Source organism: Monopterus albus, unplaced genomic scaffold, assembly GCF_001952655.1.
Source record: "Monopterus albus unplaced genomic scaffold, M_albus_1.0 scaffold159.1, whole genome shotgun sequence".
NCBI lineage: Eukaryota > Metazoa > Chordata > Actinopteri > Synbranchiformes > Synbranchidae > Monopterus > Monopterus albus.
In genome coordinates, this window is record NW_018128039.1 from 107,816 (window position 1) to 127,790 (window position 19,975).

General features: G+C 41.0%; 1 protein-coding gene across 12 annotated transcripts in view; it reads left to right on the forward strand.

Moving 5' to 3' along the window:
• The window catches only part of LOC109968709 (glutamate receptor 1-like), an 80,085-nt gene that overhangs the window by 42,902 nt on the left and 17,208 nt on the right, over window positions 1-19,975 (forward strand). For 10 of the 12 annotated variants that reach the window (XR_002276160.1, XR_002276161.1, XR_002276159.1 and 7 more), the window contains exons 5-15: window positions 5,231-5,284; window positions 5,382-5,540; window positions 7,391-7,558; window positions 8,017-8,121; window positions 9,198-9,308; window positions 10,393-10,599; window positions 11,039-11,254; window positions 11,993-12,116; window positions 13,689-13,830; window positions 15,846-16,044; window positions 16,575-16,822. Coding sequence is in view for 8 of the 12 variants with exons in the window: in XM_020615187.1 (XP_020470843.1) it covers window positions 5,231-5,284; window positions 5,382-5,540; window positions 7,391-7,558; window positions 8,017-8,121; window positions 9,198-9,308; window positions 10,393-10,599; window positions 11,039-11,254; window positions 11,993-12,116; window positions 13,689-13,830; window positions 15,846-16,044; window positions 16,575-16,822 (1,733 nt within the window). In the remaining 4 variants the exon portion in view is untranslated. The other 2 variants (XM_020615190.1, XM_020615191.1) reach the window with 2 other exon arrangements.

Consider the following 19,975-nt stretch of genomic DNA (forward strand, 5'->3'; position numbering starts at 1 on the left):
TTCAGGGTGTTGATCAGCTGGAGATCTTGGTCCACCCTTGCTGCATGAGTGAGCTTTTCAGTCTCTAGCTCACGCTGAAGGGAGTCTTTCTCCGCCTTTAGAGCGTCTTTCTCCACTTTCAGGGTGTTGATCAGCTGGAGATCTTGGTCCATTCTTGCTGCATGAGTCAGCTTTTCAGTATCTAGCTCATGCTGAAGGGTTTCTTTCGCCACCTTTAGAGCGTTGTTCTCCGCCTTCAGGGTGTCGATCAGCTCCACAGTGTCGCCGTGAGACTTGTTTTCCGTCTCATGCTCACTGTGAAGACTTTCCACCTGTTGTTTGAGAGCGAGGGCATCCTTTTGATTTTTCACGCTGAGCTCATGGTGTGAAGCTCTGAGCTTCTCCAGTTCTTCTTGGAGAGCGCTGATCTTGTTCCTCTCCGTGTTGAGCTCACCCGTAAACCTGTCCTGGCTTATGGCGTATGCCACTTTCAGCTCCTCGTAATCTCTCTGAAGATCTTTCTTCTTCTTCCTCCTGATGTCATTGCCCACCTGAGAGGCAATGTTTGAGGCGCTGAGAGCTTCTGAGTCACTGTACTGCCTCAGCCTCTCAAGCTCCTTTCTAGTTTCTTTCTCCTTGTTGATAAAGGATTCAGTCTTGGCTTTCTGGTAAGCCAGCTGTTCCTTTGTCTGGCTTAGCTCTTGGCTAAGTTGGATCCTCCAGTTCTGTTCGTAGTTAAAACTCTCTCTGCCCCTGCTCAGCGTCCCCTGGAGCCTCCCGATTTCCTCATGAAAGGCTTCGCAGTTCATGTTCTTGTTCTTGGGAGCTGTTTGTCTGTTGTTTCTACAGTTTTGGGGTCTGTCACTAGAACTTGCCATTTTTTACTGGAAGAATCGCTTTTTACGTGAATACCGAAATATTTCACAGAATAGATGTTGTTTAACGTGTGTTTATCGAGTATTAACTCTCTAACTCACTAGCGTGGTACCTCTACTGAAGTTCAGAAGTTGTCTGATTGCCTGTGAAGCTGCAGTTTTGAGGTGAGCTGCTGCGCGAGACCTGGTGACGTCACGAACATTAAAGCCATGTCGCTGATGACGTCACAGCTCTGAATGCTGCAGAGCTCAACTTTCTGCATGTTTACATTCAAAATCGCAATCTGTCAGTCAAATGTGGTGTAAGCTAACAGGCCACCGTAGTAACATTCAAAACCATTTAAAAACCTGCAGGTTAAAGCAGGTTAGGTGAAAACATGACTTTCCCCGAAATCAGAGTTAAACTCCATTTTCACCTAAACCACTCTGAATAAGTCTTGTTTTGCTGTTAAAAAGTAGACAGTTTGTATTTCTCTACTATTCTTGCCTATCACTGGGGTCTGTCCACTTCATTGCCATTTGTTTGATCAAGTGATCATCATGATCAACACTATACATAAACTCTTTATATGGTCAAGACCAAACTTCTGAGAATGCAAAATAAAATACTAATTCATCTTTGTATTACAAATATAATTACTTAACTCTGCTGTTCTGTTCATGTTTAGTTTACACTGGTGGTGTTCTAATTGCAGATGCTGCTTTGCTATTTATAGCACAGCATGGGCAAGACATGTAGCAAGTAGTGAGAGTTAACCCTAACCTTAGCCCCCAAGAGCACTTGTTATGTCCGACAAGCAGAGGTAGACGGCCTGCTCACTATCTAAATTGCATAGGGCTCATGAATACTGTATATCATTAGTTTGCCATGTTTACAATCTTAGTGCCACTGTATGATGCATGTTAGCATTAGCACTAAACACACAAATCCATGTAATGGCATTAATTTCAAAGGCATCAGTTATAAAACAAAGTATTAAACAAAAGACAATTTATATCAGATGAGGACAATAAATTAAGGCATCACTGTCTGTATCAAGTGCACTGCAGTTTATCCATATAAGTGTCAAGACATTTCACTCAAAACACAAATGTCAGCTTCATGGTGGCACTAGAGACGGTGTCAAAAATTTCTGTAAACAATTTCATGCCAATCCACCCAGTGGTAGCTGTTAATATATTACAGTTCAGACAGCCCAACACTACTATGCCCACAGCCATGCTGTTATACAGTACATGCTGTTATTGCACTGCGAAATCACACGGATTGTGATTTTACTATGAAATCAAAGCTCAGTACAGTAATTCTACAGCAGCATACTCTTAAATCACAGAAGGTGAACTGATAGTTCAGCTTACTGTAAAGGCACAGTATAAAGCTGTCATTTTACAATAATAATTTATTGTAAAAATTGCACAGTTTGCTGTGAACGTAATGCAACTAGTAATCAGCAATTTACTGTAAATTTACAGAAAAGAATATTTATTTCAAATATTTTACACTGAAAACTGGAAAGTTATACTATCAGGGTACAATCTCCTAGTGTTGTGTTTCCCATCCAAAACATGTTTTTTAAATCATCAGCAAATTCCTTGTAACTTTTCCTGCTGCCAGTATGACGGCCATGTTGACTTTTACTTATCTGGATTGTGCATTGTCAACAGATCTTGAAACGGCAAGAATACGCTTGTACTGGAAACAGAGAATAATGAATAAGTGATACTGATCTGTTGTCTCACTTGTCAAGTGTAGAGATCGCCTTTGTTCTTTACTTTAAATGAAATTACAAATTAAGACCAGACATAAAACGCAAAGAAAACACCACAATACACCATCAGGTTCGCATCAAACAAATTGTTTAATGTTTTTACTTGTTAAATATCACTCATATTTATGTTATAGAAGGGACTACTTTTGTGGTTTGGAAACTTATTTTTGCTTTGTTAATGTCAAGGAGATGTACAATTGTTTCTTTTAGGAAGGTTAATTTAAGGAGAGTTGACATAAGTAGGAACTTAGACTATACTCACAGGTATATAATTGATCATGATCGATCTCAATAGAATCTATGTCAGCATGCCTTACTGATACAGTGATCAAGCCACTGAGACGTTACAATACAGAGCAACATTTTCTTTGTTTTAACACCGCTCAATGTTGTGTAGCATGTTAGAAGTATGAAAATGGACCTCCTGTAAAGGCCACTTTTTCCAGCCTTTGTTGTATTCACAGACAAAGCTATTTTAATTTGATTTACTTATATACAAGACACACAGTGTGGAATATGTTGCATACGTGACTGGTCATCTAGGCTTTACAGAGTCCCATGGGGCCTCAAAGCCTGCATTTTATCTTTGGTATAAGCTGCTATACAAGCTTAGACACACCATTAAAGATAAGGTTAGGCTGAAGTTAGAGTGTAAATGCCAGGAATTTCTCTGGCCACCATAAGCACAAGACAAGCCACCGATCCTTTGTGAAAATTGAATCATATCCTTATGCTTTAGTATGTGCAAATCTCACCTGAGCCCGTTAAATACATTTCTTGGACTGGGAAACTCTCGTGCCCTGATTCTTCATCAATCACCCAAATAAGGTCAGCAAATTCATTTCAAGGAGTCACCGTGGGGGCTAAGGATAAGGATAATAAGGATAATCATCTTTATTTGGCCAAGTATGGTAAACAAAAGGAATTTGTTTGAGGCAGCCATCTGCGGCGCCATCTCACACTGATGGCTCTAACCCTCTAGTTCGGAGACGACTGCTTTACCCACAGCTACCTCACAGCTGTGGGTAATTGTGATGCCATATGTCAGACCAACCAACAAGTGGATTAGGAACAGAATAGTTAAAACTTCAACAACACCTCAACATTAATGTGTCAATAATGTCATATAATAATATACCAGTCATCAGGCACATTCTACTGCATGGAGTACTTTTACCTTTAAGACCTGAAGTACATTTTCTTTATGATGATTATATACTTGTATAACACTTTCACTAAATGACGACTCTCTGTACTGGAGTATATTTACAGTGAGGTATTTGTACTTTTACTAATCTAAACAGTCGGAATCTGAGTGATTTGTCTGTGTTTTTGTTGGTTCTGCTGTCTTGAGAGCAGAAGGACGAGCTGCTAACGTCGCTGCTCTTCAGCTGCAGCTGTGTTCACACTACTTGATTTTAATAGAAGACTTTGATTCAGCTTCACTTATAATTGAGTGAAGGACAGAGGGAGATGACGTTGATGGGTTCAGGGATGTGTTTCTGCAGTGGTGGTGGGTTGGGGGGTAGAGAGTACAGAAGGCAAAGATTTTTGATGAAGCCAAAAGCTGCTCAGTATGAGCTCTGGCCAGAAACCAGCCGTCATTCGGGAAAAGCTCCCCTTCCGCTTTGAGGGGACAGACGGAATTATCAGTTGGTGCTTTGGATCCGTTAAATGAAGCTGCTGGCTTCAGCTGAACTTACTTTCCATTTAGGGTCATGTGGCCTGGCTGAGCTTATCAGGTGGTGTTCAGTTTGTCATCTTTTGGCTCGTTTAGCTCAGCTGGATGTGACTGAAGGATCAGGTGGAGCTTTGTATGTGGAGTTAAACATGGTGGATAGGATTTACTGCTTTTGGAAATCTGGAGACATGACAATGAACTAGGAAAAAAGAGGAGCACAATAAAGACCAACTTCAATGAGATTGTAATAAAAAAAAACTTGTGAACTTAGAAAACCTCTACTTGTTATTGTAATGCTGAACCTGCGGTTTGTTCATAACTGCCTGCTCAACCGGTATGAGGTTCACTAGTGTGAAGTATCGGGCACCTTTTATGAGTACTAGAGGGTGGTATCTGTGAATCTCTACTTGAACCCAAACAACAGAAGGAGAGGAGGAAGTGGTATAGAGGTGGTGGAGGAGGACTGTTCAGACAGCCTTCTCCCCATCCCTCCTCCAGGGGTAAGGAGAGGGAGCAGAGGGAGCCAACACCTGCTTCCTCCTCCTCCTCTCTACAGCTGTTTCTCTACCGCCACTGTATAACTTCACTCCTACTGTCCTCCATCTTCTCCTTTTCTTTTTGTCTTCCTTCCTCTTCTTTCTCCTCTCCCTTTCCTGTCATGTGTCAGTTGACTCTTATAAATCTGAGCAGACTCTCTTCCTCTCTTTCGCTCTCTTATTCCGTTTTTTTTCTGATGGTAAAGATGTGCAATTAATGCCTCAAAGAGGGACCGCGTCTTCCAATTAGCAGTTGTTTGAGAGGACACACACACTCACAGAAACACACACATACTGTATGAGTCTAATGGATGCTTTTTATCATCATTAGAAACATCAGGAAAATGTAATTAGCATCTCATTTATGCTGACTCCCTCTGTCTCGCTCAGATTGCTACTCAGGGGAGAAACTTGAAGAACTACCACTACATCTTGGCCAATCTGGTGAGTGTGTCTGTTTACTGGAAGGAACCAGACAAACACGAATACAGAATGTTAAGTCGCTGATACCTGTCGCTCTGTGTGTGTGTGTGTGTGTCAGGGCTTCTTAGACCTGAACATCACAGACTTCCAGAAGCTGGCAGCAAACGTGACAGGCTTTCAGCTGGTGAACCACTCTGATCCAGATGTGGAGAGGATCAACCAGGAGTGGCTGGACTTTGACAGCAAAGACCTCAAACTGGCCCGCAGAAGGCTCAAGGTACAAACCACAACCATCTGCTGGTCTCTACTGGTGTGGTCATTTCATTGATTCAAGGCTGTAATTGAAACTATATGTCATGTTTGTTTCACTGGTCCTGTGTTCCCTGTTGAGGTGTTTCTAATTTTTTGCCCACCCCATTTACTAACTTGAGCTGTGGTCCGATCTCAGTAATGAGAGAGAGAGAGGGAAAAAGCTGTCGTCAGTAGTGATGCACCTCACATCTGTTTTCCCATAGGCCTCCAGAACTGGGATCTGAACAAGCATTCCCTGTGAAAATTAGATAATTTCTTCAGTAACACTAGAAATGTTGTGTTAGCATTAACTTAACTTAATCCAGCTCTGATCCAGCAGTAGGAACGTGAATAGCAAACACTGAGGCTGATACCACTCAGACCACATTACATACATACAGCATGTGGACGTCATGCAGCAGAGGACTCTTCTTGTTTGTGTAACCTGCTGTTTTATCTGTTGTATTTAGTCAGAGATGATTTAAGTTAGCCTATAATTAAAGAGAACAAGATATTAACAGTGGTCATACAGGATAACCCAGAACTGCATAAAATTCCAACTTTACGCATGCCTACAAAAGCTGACTGTGTTCTGCCTTCCGTACAGTGACAACACAGTGATTAGTTTTGTTCATCAGCAGCGGGTGTGTTCTCCTGCTTACTGTGCTGTTTTCACAGGCATTTAATCACAGCTGTTAATATCTGAGTTTTTCCTCTCTGTTGGCTCTTTAATATCTTCTGTCCATTTTAAATATAGACCGTAACCTAAAACATGATATTTCCGTCAGCTGTGGCCCTTTTTACTTGTTGTTTGGTGTCCACGTGTATGGGCAGTCAACTTTTAATTAAAACTGGGTTTTGTAAAATAAACAAAAAAGGCTTCAATTTTAGCACAATTCTGAATAACAATAACAAGGACCATTTTCCTCATAATTAATGCCTTAAGGGTGCAGCGTGTTCTTTCATGAAGAATAATCAGAATCAAATATCAATTTTCAAACATTTATTATCATAACTAAACAGACCATCGAATAAAGCAATTTACAGAGCTCTGGGTTCCATCTCTATCTGAAGCCCTGACCTCAACAGCAAAACCGTTCAACCTGTCTTCAAGATGAGAAGGAACGCTGTCCTCCTCCATTCAGTTGTTTTTATACAATTTCAAATGTGCCCTTGTAAACTGGTCCGGTCCTCTCGTGCTGTTCTATTGGTCCATCTATCCATCCGTCCTCCTCCTGCGTCCTTTCTGCTCCAATGAGAAAAGCAGCTTCCTAAAGAGAGAGAAAATCCTACTCTGTCTAAATTCCTACACTCACTTGTTGCTTTGTTTCCAACTAACTAACTACACTCTATAAAACATGGCTTTCCATTTGGCTACTTAAACTATCTTGCCTGTGTGTGTCTGTATATGGCCCTGTCTTTTGAAGTTGTCTTCTTCCTGGCTTTCAGATCTAATCTGTGTTCCTACTCCCCAATAAACTCTCGCTCCCCCATCCCATCAGCCAGGTGGTGATCATAAAACAACTGTGGACCCTCTTTGCTAAAGCTGTAAATCTAATGTGATTCAGTGTTTTAGTGAATCAGTCTCCCTTGAGTAAACACACAGGTTGACTAGTCAACAAGCATAATGTTAATCTTCTACTAATTAAGTTTTTAATTCATAAAATATTAGAATCAACCTTAAAGTATGCCTTGTTAATAATTTTACCCAACAAGGGTTAAAGACAGAGTGTAAACAGATTTCATGTCTCCTGCCTAAACAGTTTGAAAAACAGGGTTTTATGGAAATCTTAAGGATTATAAGATAACACCGCTGCACCTCTCTATTATCCTCAGTACACAGGTGCTCTGACCTACGATGGCGTCAATGTCATGGCGACAGCTTTCCAGAACCTTCGGCGGCAACGGATAGACATCTCTCGCCGTGGCAACGCGGGGGAGTGTCTGGCCAACCCCCCTGCTCCCTGGGGACAGGGCATTGACATACAAAGAGCCCTGCAGCAGGTACACAGCCACAGATTTCCTTTGTTTTCCTTTGAGGTCATTCTGTGTCTCTTTGCGGTCGATTTGTCTCTTTTTGGTAATTGATCATTTCCCTTTTTCTTCTTTTACTTGCCCTGTGTCTCTATTTGTAGTTGTTTGATTGACTTTCCAACAAAAATATTAGCAGACTCATACAGACGGTCTGGTCCTGGGTCCCTGGGCCTGCTCACTGATCCATCCATGCTTGTAACAGAGTACTTTTGGTGTGGTATTAGTACTTTTACTTAGGTAAAGGACCTTAATGCTTCCTTCACCACTGTTAATCGCCTGGAACCAACCTCCATATCAGGATTACTAAACACTGGCTCTAATACTGCATGATGACACAGATGCACACCACAGTGGTCTGTATATACAGTGTGTGTGTGTGTGTGTGTGTGTGTGTGTGTGTGTGTGTGTGTGTGTGTGCGTGCTTGCAGGTGCGCCTGGAGGGGCTGACAGGTCATGTTCAGTTTGATGAGCGAGGCCATCGCACCAACTACACCCTGACTGTGATGGAGCTCAGCCACCTCGGACCCAGGAAGGTGCTGCTGCTCCTTTCCTTTTTTGTTGTTAAATGGGTTAAAATCGAGCAGAAGTTTGGTGGGGAGTCGCACTCTACAGAGTCGGGAGTTGGCAGGTTTTCACTGCATCAGCTTATTTCAATAATTAGCTCCCTCTTCTCTGAATAAAGGTGTGATAATCAGGAAAATCAGCTGCTGCAGTGCTTGTCTGGTGCAAAAACCTGCAGACTCTTAGCTTTCTGTTGAACTCCCATCAGACACCACAGCATTATAGTTTGACTTATCATTGTAATAAGCTGCATAGTTATTTAAGATATGCCACACAGAGTTCCAGGCTTCAAATGGAACATTTTAAAGGCTGGAGTGGGGGAGTAGAAGCCAGACTTGTAATTGTTGGTGAATAAGGTGGCATTTTACCAACTGGAAAATATATTTGTGCCAGGATTTGTCGTACTACTGGTTATTTCCAAGTGTGTAGTTTCTATACATAATGTTGTAAATATGCAAAGCAGGTTGAAATGTTTTTGTAAGGTAAGATACAAGCCTAAAATACCTGATGGAGACAAAAAGGCCAAGATAAAAAGTATTTTTGTGGGATTATTTTGTCAGTGTGCGGGCTTCAGTCTTTTTTCTACCAGCCTTATTTGGTCAAAGCCCTTGATGCAGTGACGTGTTTTGTTTTGCACCGTTGTGATTTCTGTTGGGACAAGTAAGAAACAACCACTATTAGAAACACTACATCTGAAGAACCATGACAGTCAGGCAAATTAGTCCAGTGACAGATTAAAAACATCAGCGTTTGAAGGAACAGCACAGAGGCGGCCTGCTGTTCTATGTATTTACATCTGGCCAACTTGGGTTTTAATGCTAATAAACATCACATTATGTCCCCCCTTTACAATGTCTAAGCATGGTGGGTTTAATGTTCTGACAAACTGTTATCAGTGTTGTTTTTCTAAGCTTTCTATTGTGAAAAAAGTCAAACAAATGATGAAATGACAGACAGGGGAAATTCTTCTGACAGAAACCTGTTTGAAAAAAAGTCAGATTACAGCTGAGACGGTGAACAGAGGCTGATGAGTCGTATGTGTGTTCAGATCGGCTACTGGAACCAGAAGCAAGGCTACGTGAGCACAGCAGTCTACAGGCCGGTGCTGGAGGACTTCTACGGCCTGCTGAATAAAACCTACATTGTCACCACCATATTGGTAAGACTAGGGAACCGTCACAACACCCAGCCTCTGGTTTTATTCAGTTTTTTTTTTAGCTGGGACATACCTGTATGCTAAACCTACAACGCTGCTTTAATGAGCATATGAGGAAAACAATTACTAAAAAATGCATAAATGCACACACGTAGTGACACACTCATACATATAAACATACACACTGACAAAATAACAAGCTAACACACACACACCCACACACACAAGTGCAGTAGATCCAGAATAGAAACCACCTCAGGCCTTAACACAACCCCTGTATTTCAGCTTTGGAATAAGGTGAATGAAGGACTCAGGATCACAGTCCAGAACAGTGTTACCATAACTAGGGTTATGTACTGCTGGCGCTTTTTTTGAATGCAAAGCTCCTATCAGTTCTAATTAGATTTATCTTTGGTAACTTCAAAGTACCTAAGGTTATCAGTAACAGATTGGTAATGGCCCTGTGCTGTCAGAGCAGCCAGAAACACTACAGTTGACAACCTGTTGACAACACCTGGAAACCAGGATGAGCAGCATAAAATATGATGTTAATTAAATGTGTCTGATACATCTAATGAACATCTGTAGCCTACTTTTTACCACACATTTTCACCATCTACCATCTCTAAATACTGGAGGCCCTGATGGGGAACTGTTAGTTTGAAATCAGTCTCCAAAGGTTTCCTATTATTTTTGACAGGGATAAAGGGTTCAATGAAAGATCAGTCAGCATTTGAGTTTAAAAAATCCAGGCATTTTGCCAGTGAGGAACCTGATCCAAGATAGAAATGGCTGCTGGAGCCAAACCCTACCACTAGCAGGACAGGAAATAGGCTTAGTGTATCTGTGAGTTGTTCATTAGTTAGTTGTGACTGTGTTGGTGAAATAAAAAAAAAACCCCTCCTGGTAGGTTTATTGAGGTGTCTCACCAAATAAAGAAGACAAATCAAAGTCAAACAAGAAAAATAATCTGATCAAATAGTTGGGTAAGGTATAAACTAAAGTTATCTGGCAGTAACAGAGCTGCCCTTTCAAACCCAGAACATCTAAGTGTCCACATCATCTGTCTCCATATGTCTCTGTGCAGGAAGCTCCCTACATGATGCTGAAGAAGAACCATGAGCAGTTTGTTGGAAATGACAAGTATGAAGGCTACTGTGCTGAACTGGCCTCAGAGATCGCTAAACATGTCGGTTTCTCCTACCGGCTTGAGCTGGTGGCTGACGGCAAGTACGGCGCCAGAGACCTTGACACAAAGATGTGGAACGGCATGGTGGGAGAACTGGTGTACGGGGTAAGTCCAGTGACCAGCAGGTTGGTGCAGATGTTTGACAAAGTTCTTGTCCTTAGATGTGATAAAGCAGCTGAGAACAGCTACAGTAGTTCAAGTTGAACTTCTTTATTTACAGAGATAGTACAAAAATAAATGGTAAGTATCTTGGTTTGGGAAGAAAATATACCTTTCTGTGTGGAGTCTGCTTGTTCTCCCTGTGCAGCTTAGGTTGACTGGTGTCTCTAAATCGCACATAGGAGTGAGTGTGAGTGTGTGTAGTTGTTTGTCTACATGTCAGCCCTGTGACAGACTGGCAACCTGTCCAGGGTGGACCCCGCCTCTCGCCCAGTGTGGGCTGGGATTGGCTCCAGCCCCCACCCCTTATTCAGGAATAAGCGGTGTAGATAGTGGCTGCATGATGCGTTGTATCTGAACAGCTGTTCTGTCTGCCCTCCTGCAGAAAGCCGACATGGCGGTTGCCCCGCTCACCATCACTCTGGTTCGTGAGCAGGTGATTGACTTCACCAAACCCTTCATGTCTCTGGGAATCTCCATCATGATCAAGAAACCCACCAAATCCAAACCAGGTGTCTTCTCCTTCCTCGACCCGCTGGCCTACGAGATCTGGATGTGCATCGTCTTCGCCTACATCGGAGTCAGTGTGGTGCTGTTCCTGGTGAGCGGGAGGGGGACTGCACTGTGTATTTATATTAAGTGTGCGTGTATTGTTGTTTATAATTACACCACAGGCCATAACACCATGACCTTCCATATATACTCTCACCATTGAGTTGTGTGTGTAGATCAGGAACATTTGGCCACCAACTCAAGGATCATGTACTTTGCACTCGTGTTAATGAAGTGTCAATGCAATTCACAAATGTGTTCTCGTTGGAGCTCAGGGCCACAATTTAAATTCATGTGCCATTGATGACTCCAACAAATTTACAACAAACCTTGATTCTGTGGGGACAGCAGGTGGTGTTCTTTTTGATTGAGCCCCAGAATTCTGATAAAGGTCTGTCATAAAAGGTCCAAACAAGCTTAGCGTCATGAAATGTGAGTATCTCGCCTCCCACAAAATCTAAACATCTCTGTCTGACATCCGCCTCGTGGCAGCTCCTGACCAGTTAGGACTCCTCTGGAGCTCTACAACATTTAGGTGGAGATAGGAGTGGTTGCCTGAGTTAGGAATGCGGATAAAATGTTTGTGCTTCTAAAAGTAGTACCAAAAATGTGTTATTCTGAGGATTTCTGGCCAGTTAGGAGTGATTTCGTACTCTGAGACACGAATGAATACGAGCCCACATTACTTCTTCCACCACTGGAGACACGCAGTGTCTTGTGTTCACTTTTTACAAGGAAAACTAAACCAAGTATCTTCCTCTCTCCTTGTGTCCTTATTTGCTGTCAGGTGAGCCGTTTCAGTCCTTATGAATGGCAGGGAGAGGGCTCTGAACACGAAGATGAAACTCTGCCCTCCTCTACCTCTCGACGAACTTTGCCGGCTTCTTCTTCTGAACTCATTCACTCTCCGGGTATATCATCATCGTCCTCATCACTGAGGATTGAAACCTCCTTTTTATCTGGTTTATTTTCATTTGTCGCTTGGGTTGTGGTTTGATTTGACAGTTTCCACTATCATAGGGCAGCTTGGTTTATACAGTGGTGTGAAAAAGTGTTTGCCCCCTTACTGATTTCTTATCTTTTTGCATGTTTGTCACACTGTAATGTTTCAGATCGTCAAACAAATTTATATATTAGTCAAAGATAACACAAGTAAACACATCATGCAGTTTTTAAATGAAGGTTTTTATTATTAAGGGAAAACAAAATCCAAAACTACAAAGCCCTGTGTGAATAAGTGTTTCCCCCCCCTGTCAAAACATAACTTAACTCTGGTTTATTTGACTAGGCCACTCCAAAGTCTTCATTTTGTTTTTCTTCAGCCATTCAGAAGTGGACTTGCTGGTGTGCTTTGGATCATTGTCCTGCTGCAGAACCCAAGTTCGCTTCAGCTTGAGGTCACAAACGGATGGCCGGACATTCTCCTTCAGGATATTTTGGTACACAGCAGAATTCATGGTTCCATTTATCACAGCAAGTCTTCCAGGGCCTGAAGCAGCAAAACAGCCCCAGACCATCACACTACCACCACCATATTTTACTGTTGGTATGATGTTCTTTTTCTGAAATGCGGTGTTACTTTTACGCCACACATAATGGGACACACACCTTCCAAAAAGTTCAACTTTTGTCTCGTCTGTCCACAGAGTATTATCCCAAAAGTCTTGGGGATCATCAAGATGTTTTCTGGCAAAACTGAGACGAGCCTTTATGTTCTTTTTGCTCAGCAGTGGTTTTCGTCTTGGAACTCTGCCATGCAAACCATTTTTGCCCAGTCTCTTTCTTATGGTGGAGTCATGAACACTCACCTTAACTGAGGCAAGTGAGGCCTGCAGTTCTTTGGATGTTGTTGTGGGGTCTTTTGTGACCTCTTGGATGAGTTGTCGCTGCGCTCTTGGGGTAATTTTGGTTGGCCGGCCACTCCTGGGAAGGTTCTCCACTGTTCCATGTTTTCGCCATTTGTGGATAATGGCTCTCACTGTGGTTTGCTGCAGTCCCAAAGCTTTAGAAATGGCTTTATAACCTTTTCCGGACTGATAGAGCTTCATTATTCTCTTTCTCATTTGTTTTTGAATTTCTTTGGATCTCGGCATGATGTCTAGCTTTTGATGATCTTTTGGTCTACTTCACTTTGTCAGGCAGGTCCTATTTAAGTGATTTCTTGATTGCGAACAGGTGTGGCAGTAATCAGGCCTGGGTGTGGCTATAGAAATTGAACTCAGGTGCGATAAACCAGTGTTTTGACAGGGGGGCAAACACTTGTTCACACAGGGCTATATAGTTTTGGATTTTGTTTTCCCTTAATAATAAAAACCTTCATTTAAAAACTGCATGATGTGTTTACTTGTGTTATCTTTGACTAATATATAAATTTGTTTGACGATCTGAAACATTACAGTGTGACAACATGCAAAAAGATAAGAAATCAGTAAGGGGGCAAACACTTTTTCACACCACTGTATATTGTTGTGTGTTTTTCTCAGGGTACTCCCAGGCTCAGGGCCAGAACCAGAACCAACAGAAAGAAAAAGAGACTCCAGAATACACCAATGACTTTGGGATCTTTAATTCTCTGTGGTTCTCACTCGGGGCCTTCATGCAGCAGGGCTGTGACATCTCCCCTAGGTAGGACACCTGCACACGCACCTGTATATCAGGATACTGACATGTGAACAGACACAGACAGTTTGACTCTGTTAACAGGCAGTGGATGCCAGCTTTTTGATTCTGACTGCAGAGACTTTCTGTTTTTGGGTTGGGTTGCTGTGGTTTTGCTGGACAGTTGCATCCATAGAAGTGACTCATGTATTAGTTTGTTTATTTTTTGGTTCTTGGGGACAGTGCAGCAAGCTGTGCTGACAGCATTTAACAATTATCACCTTATAAAAGACAAAATTATGCTTTATGGGTGGTTTTGTACTTGCTTTATTCTTGGTCCAGACCAGCTGCTAGGCATCCACCGCCACTGACCTGGTGTTAACCAAGAAATGGGGAAAAACTATTTCATAAATGTGTAGGAATGTATTAGTACCTTTCTTTCATATTTAGCCTTCAGTTTTTGTATGAATTTAGAAGTATGAAAATACCACCAGTGAATTTTAGCTCTTATTAATGCACACATACCATTACTTACACACACACACTTGTTAACATAAAACATACAACTGGATGTGACATGCTGCCAGGTTGTTGTATGTTACTGCTGTGTTAAGGCCTGGGGTGGTTTCTATTCTGGATCTACTGCACTTGTGTGTGTGTGTGTGTGTGTGTGTGTTAGCTTGTTATTTTTTTCAGTGTGTATGTGTTTATGTATGAGTGTGTCACTATCTGTGTGTGCGCATTTATGCATTTTTCAGTAATCATTTTCTTCATATGCTCGTTAAAGCAGCGTTGCAGGTTTAGCATACAGGTGTGCCTGTGTGTTGTGATATGTAGTAAATCTGCATTACTGCTATATTTACAAAAATCAGCCTTTCAGGTTTGGCTGGATCATCGGTATTGAAAGCGCCAGCTTATGCCACTTTCAGTTCCTGTGGTGGAGAAATATTAGATTTGGTCTACGATGCAAAGGGTTACCTTCATCTGCTTTTCCTGTAGAGGGTGCAGGGGAACTGGAGCCAGTCACAGCTGACACTGAGCAATCTATTGCAAGGCTGGCACAGAATCCCAAGTCTCTTAATTGCAACCACGTTTCCCTCACCTGCATCTTAGTCCCACCCACATAAGATGTAAGGGGATGAAGCTAGGAGAGATGGACTGAGGAAACACATCTTAAATGATATGAGATGTCCTTTCTTTTCACCCTTAATCTGAGGTGTCCTTTCTCCTCGAGGCTCTGCTCAGCCATGAGATTCGAACCTGGAGCTTTCCTGTTCTGAGGAGACGGTGCTAACCGCTGCACATCATGCTTAAGTACTGTAATTGTACTCAGGTTGTCGTAGGGTCTTAAAAGTTACTAAGAGATAATAAATATTTAGCAAAAATAAGGCCTTTAAAAATTCTGAATCTTCATTTTAAGAGGTATTAAATCTTGGAGCTGTTTTTCCATGTGAGTAGCCTATTTGTCCCAGGAGTTTGTAGAGCTATGCTAAAACTTTGTGTGAATTTATTTATTTATCCTACATAGCTGCGTAGCTTGTGGAATTCTTCTGCATAGGCACAATGTCAGTGTTAGCCTGGTGGAATCCATTTGGCATCATCAGACACTTTGCTCATTCACATGCCCATTGACTACTGTTGCTTTAACAACACTACACATTGAACTGACTTTATATAAGATAACAAGCAAAAAAGTTACCTGGTTACAACTTGAAATGGTGTTGAGGTCATAAAATATATTGGAAAGCTTCTGAAAGGCCTTAAAAGGTACTGAATTTAACTTAATGATTCCTGCATATACCATGGAACATATGTCTGCTGACAACTAAGTCAAGTGTATTTGCATATACTATGGTGCAGGCTGAAAAGTGGATTTTCTTAAAAAATATCATGCCTAGCAGCCTCACAGTAGCCGAGGATTCCTGTTTATTGTTTGTGGCTGAAAGGTCACTGGTTCAGTCCCTGTTAAATCTGAGCGTGCATCACCCTCATTAAGATGACTGGCAATTTACTTGTCATCTTCCCTTCCTCCTTTTTTTCAGATCTCTCTCAGGTCGTATTGTAGGAGGAGTTTGGTGGTTTTTCACCCTCATCATCATCTCCTCCTATACAGCCAACCTGGCAGCCTTCCTCACTGTAGAACGGATGGTCTCCCCCATAGAAAGTGCTGAGGACCTGGCCAAGCAGACTGAGATCGCCTATGGCACCTTAGATGGAGGCTCCACTAAAGAGTTCTTCAGTGTGAGGACACATTGCTCTCCTTACCTTCACATATCCATATTATTGTTAATTATACTTCTAATATTCATGGAGAAACTAACAATTTATTAGTCACATTTTTTCTGAACAGTACTGGCAAAATGTTTCTGAGGGACATTTTGCACCGGGCTTATTAACATCTTAGCAAATATTTGAGAACATTTATTGAATAGCAGTAATATTTAAACAAAAACTTGAGTGAGACTATGAGAGCACTGTGTGACACAGGCTACATTTTAACCACCAAGTTCATGTTGTGCAACAATATCTTTGAATTCTGTCATTTAAAAGGACATTTACCATTTGATGGAGCTTCCACTTGCTTCCAGTGTTTCTGTTGAGCTAGGTTAGCTGCAGATGAAAACTAATACAGATAAGATGATTTCCCTAAATGTCAGTTTCAGTCAAAGGCAGCTGAACTTTGAGAGAAAACACTATCCTACATATTCAGTAACATAGTGTATGTAATAGCCATGTTTTTTTTTTGTCTTTACTATCTACTCTTACTTTAGAGGTCAAAGATAGCAGTTTTTGAGAAGATGTGGTCATATATGCGGAGCGCAGACCCTACAGTTTTTGTCAAGAGCACCACTGAGGGTGTGATGCGAGTGAGAAAGTCAAAAGGGAAGTACGCCTACCTGTTGGAGTCCTCTATGAACGAGTACATCGAGCAGAGGAAGCCCTGCGACACCATGAAAGTAGGAGGCAACCTCGACTCCAAAGGGTATGGAGTGGCCACACCCAAAGGATCGCCCCTCAGGTACACCCTGATTCTCTGGACAGGGGACAGTGTATGTGGGGTTAATGTTGTCCTGTTTTGTCTGTTTTTGTGGGAAATTAGGCTTGTCAGGCCAAATTCAGCTGAGACATATGAAAACTGATGTTTTGAGTCCTTGATTCTTGATATCAGGACACCATAGTTCACTTACTCCAGGTTTAGAGATGACAAATTTCATGTATCGTCTTTACAGTATAATCTCTATACATAATTGGAATACACAAAAAGCACGAAGCAGCCTGACCCTCATAGAACAGTCGGTCAGATTTGGCTTTTAGACTTACTCTGCTGTGTGTTTGTCTGTCTGTCTGTATGTCTGTTTGTCTGTCCAACTGTCAGTCTCTTAATCTGTCTCTCTGTCTGTCTTGTCTCTCTCTCTGTCTTTTGTTGTTGTCAATACGTGTGCTGTCTTTCTGTCTGTTGTATGGGTTTGTGAATGCCTGCCTGTTCCTGCCTTGCTGGCCTGTTTACCTCTCTGTTGTTGTCTGTTATGTTTAATTAACTGCCAACCTGCATGTCTCTGTCTCTTCAATCACCAGAATACTGCCAAAGCTGCTAACAGCTTGATCTATCTATCTATCTATCTATCTATCTATCTATCTATCTATCTATCTATCTATCTATCTGTCTCTCTGTCTAAGATTCACTGCTATTAGGTAAAACCTCATTTCCATGTTTGGTCATGTTTAATTAATGGTTAAATTATTGCTAAAGTAAATACTGATTGAACTGAATCCAAAAGCAAGAATGATAATTACTCCTGAACTGGGAATTTAACTGAACTGCTGTTGACCCAACAATTCAATAAAGAAAACACCCAGAATCCACCAGCAACCACATAAATGCAATCTAAAAACCACTTAGCAACACTGTGGCAGCCATTCAGAACACTACAGCAACCACTTAGTAATGTCCTAGCGACCAGAACACCAAAAAGACCACCTAGCATTGACCTAGAAGCCCTCTAGCATTCCATTCTTGAATTATCTGACCAGTAACCACTTAGCAACCACCCATCATAGCAACTTCCTAGCAAACACTCAGCATGAACTCATCAGTCATCTAACCTAACGTCCACCCAGAGGACTGCTACAATAGCAACACTTAAAACGTACAGAAGTACGCAATCAATATTCAGAGATTAAGGGAGTTAATTCCTCAAAATGTCAAAGTGCCGAGACTGAATTACTAACTGGGAAAAGCAGACAAGTACCTAAAGATCCCTGACTTCCCAAGGGCCAAAAGCCAATTTTACTTCATGCTATGTCTGTCTGCATAATTTGATTAATTGTTTCAGTTTATATTGTAATCATTTGTATAAAATTTGTACTCATCATATTGTTTATATTTTTTCTGTGTGTGAATTAACACACAGACCTTAGTAGTGGTAGTATTATACATCATAGGAAAAGTAAGTCTGCAAGCAGCAGTTATCAGCTGATTGTTTAGTGAGTAAAATGTCAGATAATAGTAAATCAACATATTTATGCTGCTTTTGTTGTCTGACCAACAACTAGCAAATATTGACATTTAAGAACTGGGAACCAGTAAGTTTTTGAAAAATTTGCTTCACATATTGCAAACAATCAGTTGCCAAATTGGTGCTAATTAATTATGTATGTCATAGATAATTGCAAATTAAACATGGTAAAGATACAATAAACCGCACACAAAGTGGCTGCCTGGTAATGTCCTACAGACAATTTATGTATTCATGTTTTCCTTTTTTTCCAAAACTTTGGTTAGTGTCTAGTTACATTTTTTGCAGTTTGAGGTAAGAATCTAGAACAGCAAATCTGGTCAGCTATCTGTGATCAAATAATTTCATTTACAGATTTATTGATGTAAAGGTGAATTGTTGTTTAACAGCATTAAAGGTGAATGATTATCTACTGAAACTCTCAAATTAACTATGAACATTTTATACAGATTTGGAAATAATTGTAGGTGTTGGCTTTTTACTGCTTTTATAGGATAACAAAATAAAAAATCAACAGAAACCAGCTAAACAGTGAATATCACCTACAGGAGTCTGGTAAATGTAGTTTTACCTAACAGCGGCCTCATGTTTTTCCTCCTCTTTGTTTTTATCAGATGTTCTGAGACAGAACATCTTGTCCTCATTGTTTCTGCCTCACATCAGCATTTTACAGCCAACCCAGAGTCAGAGAAAGAAAATTACTCCAAAAATGAGATTAGTACACGCTGACTGTGATAATTTGCATGTTCCTTTGTTATAAATTATTTAATCCCTGAAAAAGGTTTGTGTGTACTTCCAGACTATATCAATCAGAGACAGCCAGTCAGAGCCAAGCAAAGTGACTTTAGATGCTGCTTTTGTAGTAAAGTGGTTTTTTTGTGTAAGGCAAATTAATAAGTGAGAATTTCTGATAGCTCTACATGTAATGAGTTGTAACAGCAACATGAGTAAAAACAGCAGAGCTGTGGAAGCTATCCCCTTTGCTGTCTGCTGGTTTCTTGTCAGTGTTCAGAAGCAGAAAGTGCTAAATCTTTCACCATTTTTGAAAATAGAACAAGAAATGTCAGTTTTTGTGATCACTTACTGATCAACTGAATGCTGAGCATAATGTGTATTAACTTGCATCCAAAACTTTAACTCGTTTCCTTTGAGCAGCGTCAGTGCTCAGTCTCTGGGCCCCAGTACTAACAGCTGACAAATTAAGTCAAATGCTCCATTTCATCATCTGTCATCTGCTTTGCACTGGTGTTGCTGCTGCTGACTGTGCTACTTATCTAAGTGGAGAGTATTGTTCCAAAATGGCATTGTTAGAATGTACATCACTTCAAAATGCTCTGTTGATAACTTAAAGAAAATAAGCAGCAATGCCAAAAAATGGAAAAGCAAATGGTTTTAGTGCTTTTATATCTTTTATTGCTGCCAAAGTGAGCAAAGAGATTAAGGCAGTATTTTTATAATGTGGTTTTTGGTAACTGAGAAACACCACCATTCTGCTCAAAGTCAAATGGCAGCTTCAGCTGTATAACTAAATACAATGTAATTTAAGTTTTAAGTTGACAGAATTCTATTTTACCAAATGCCTTGGTTTCCTATATATTGGAATCTCTCTCACAACTCACCAACTGATTCTTCTTTGAACAGTGTAGCTGGATTGA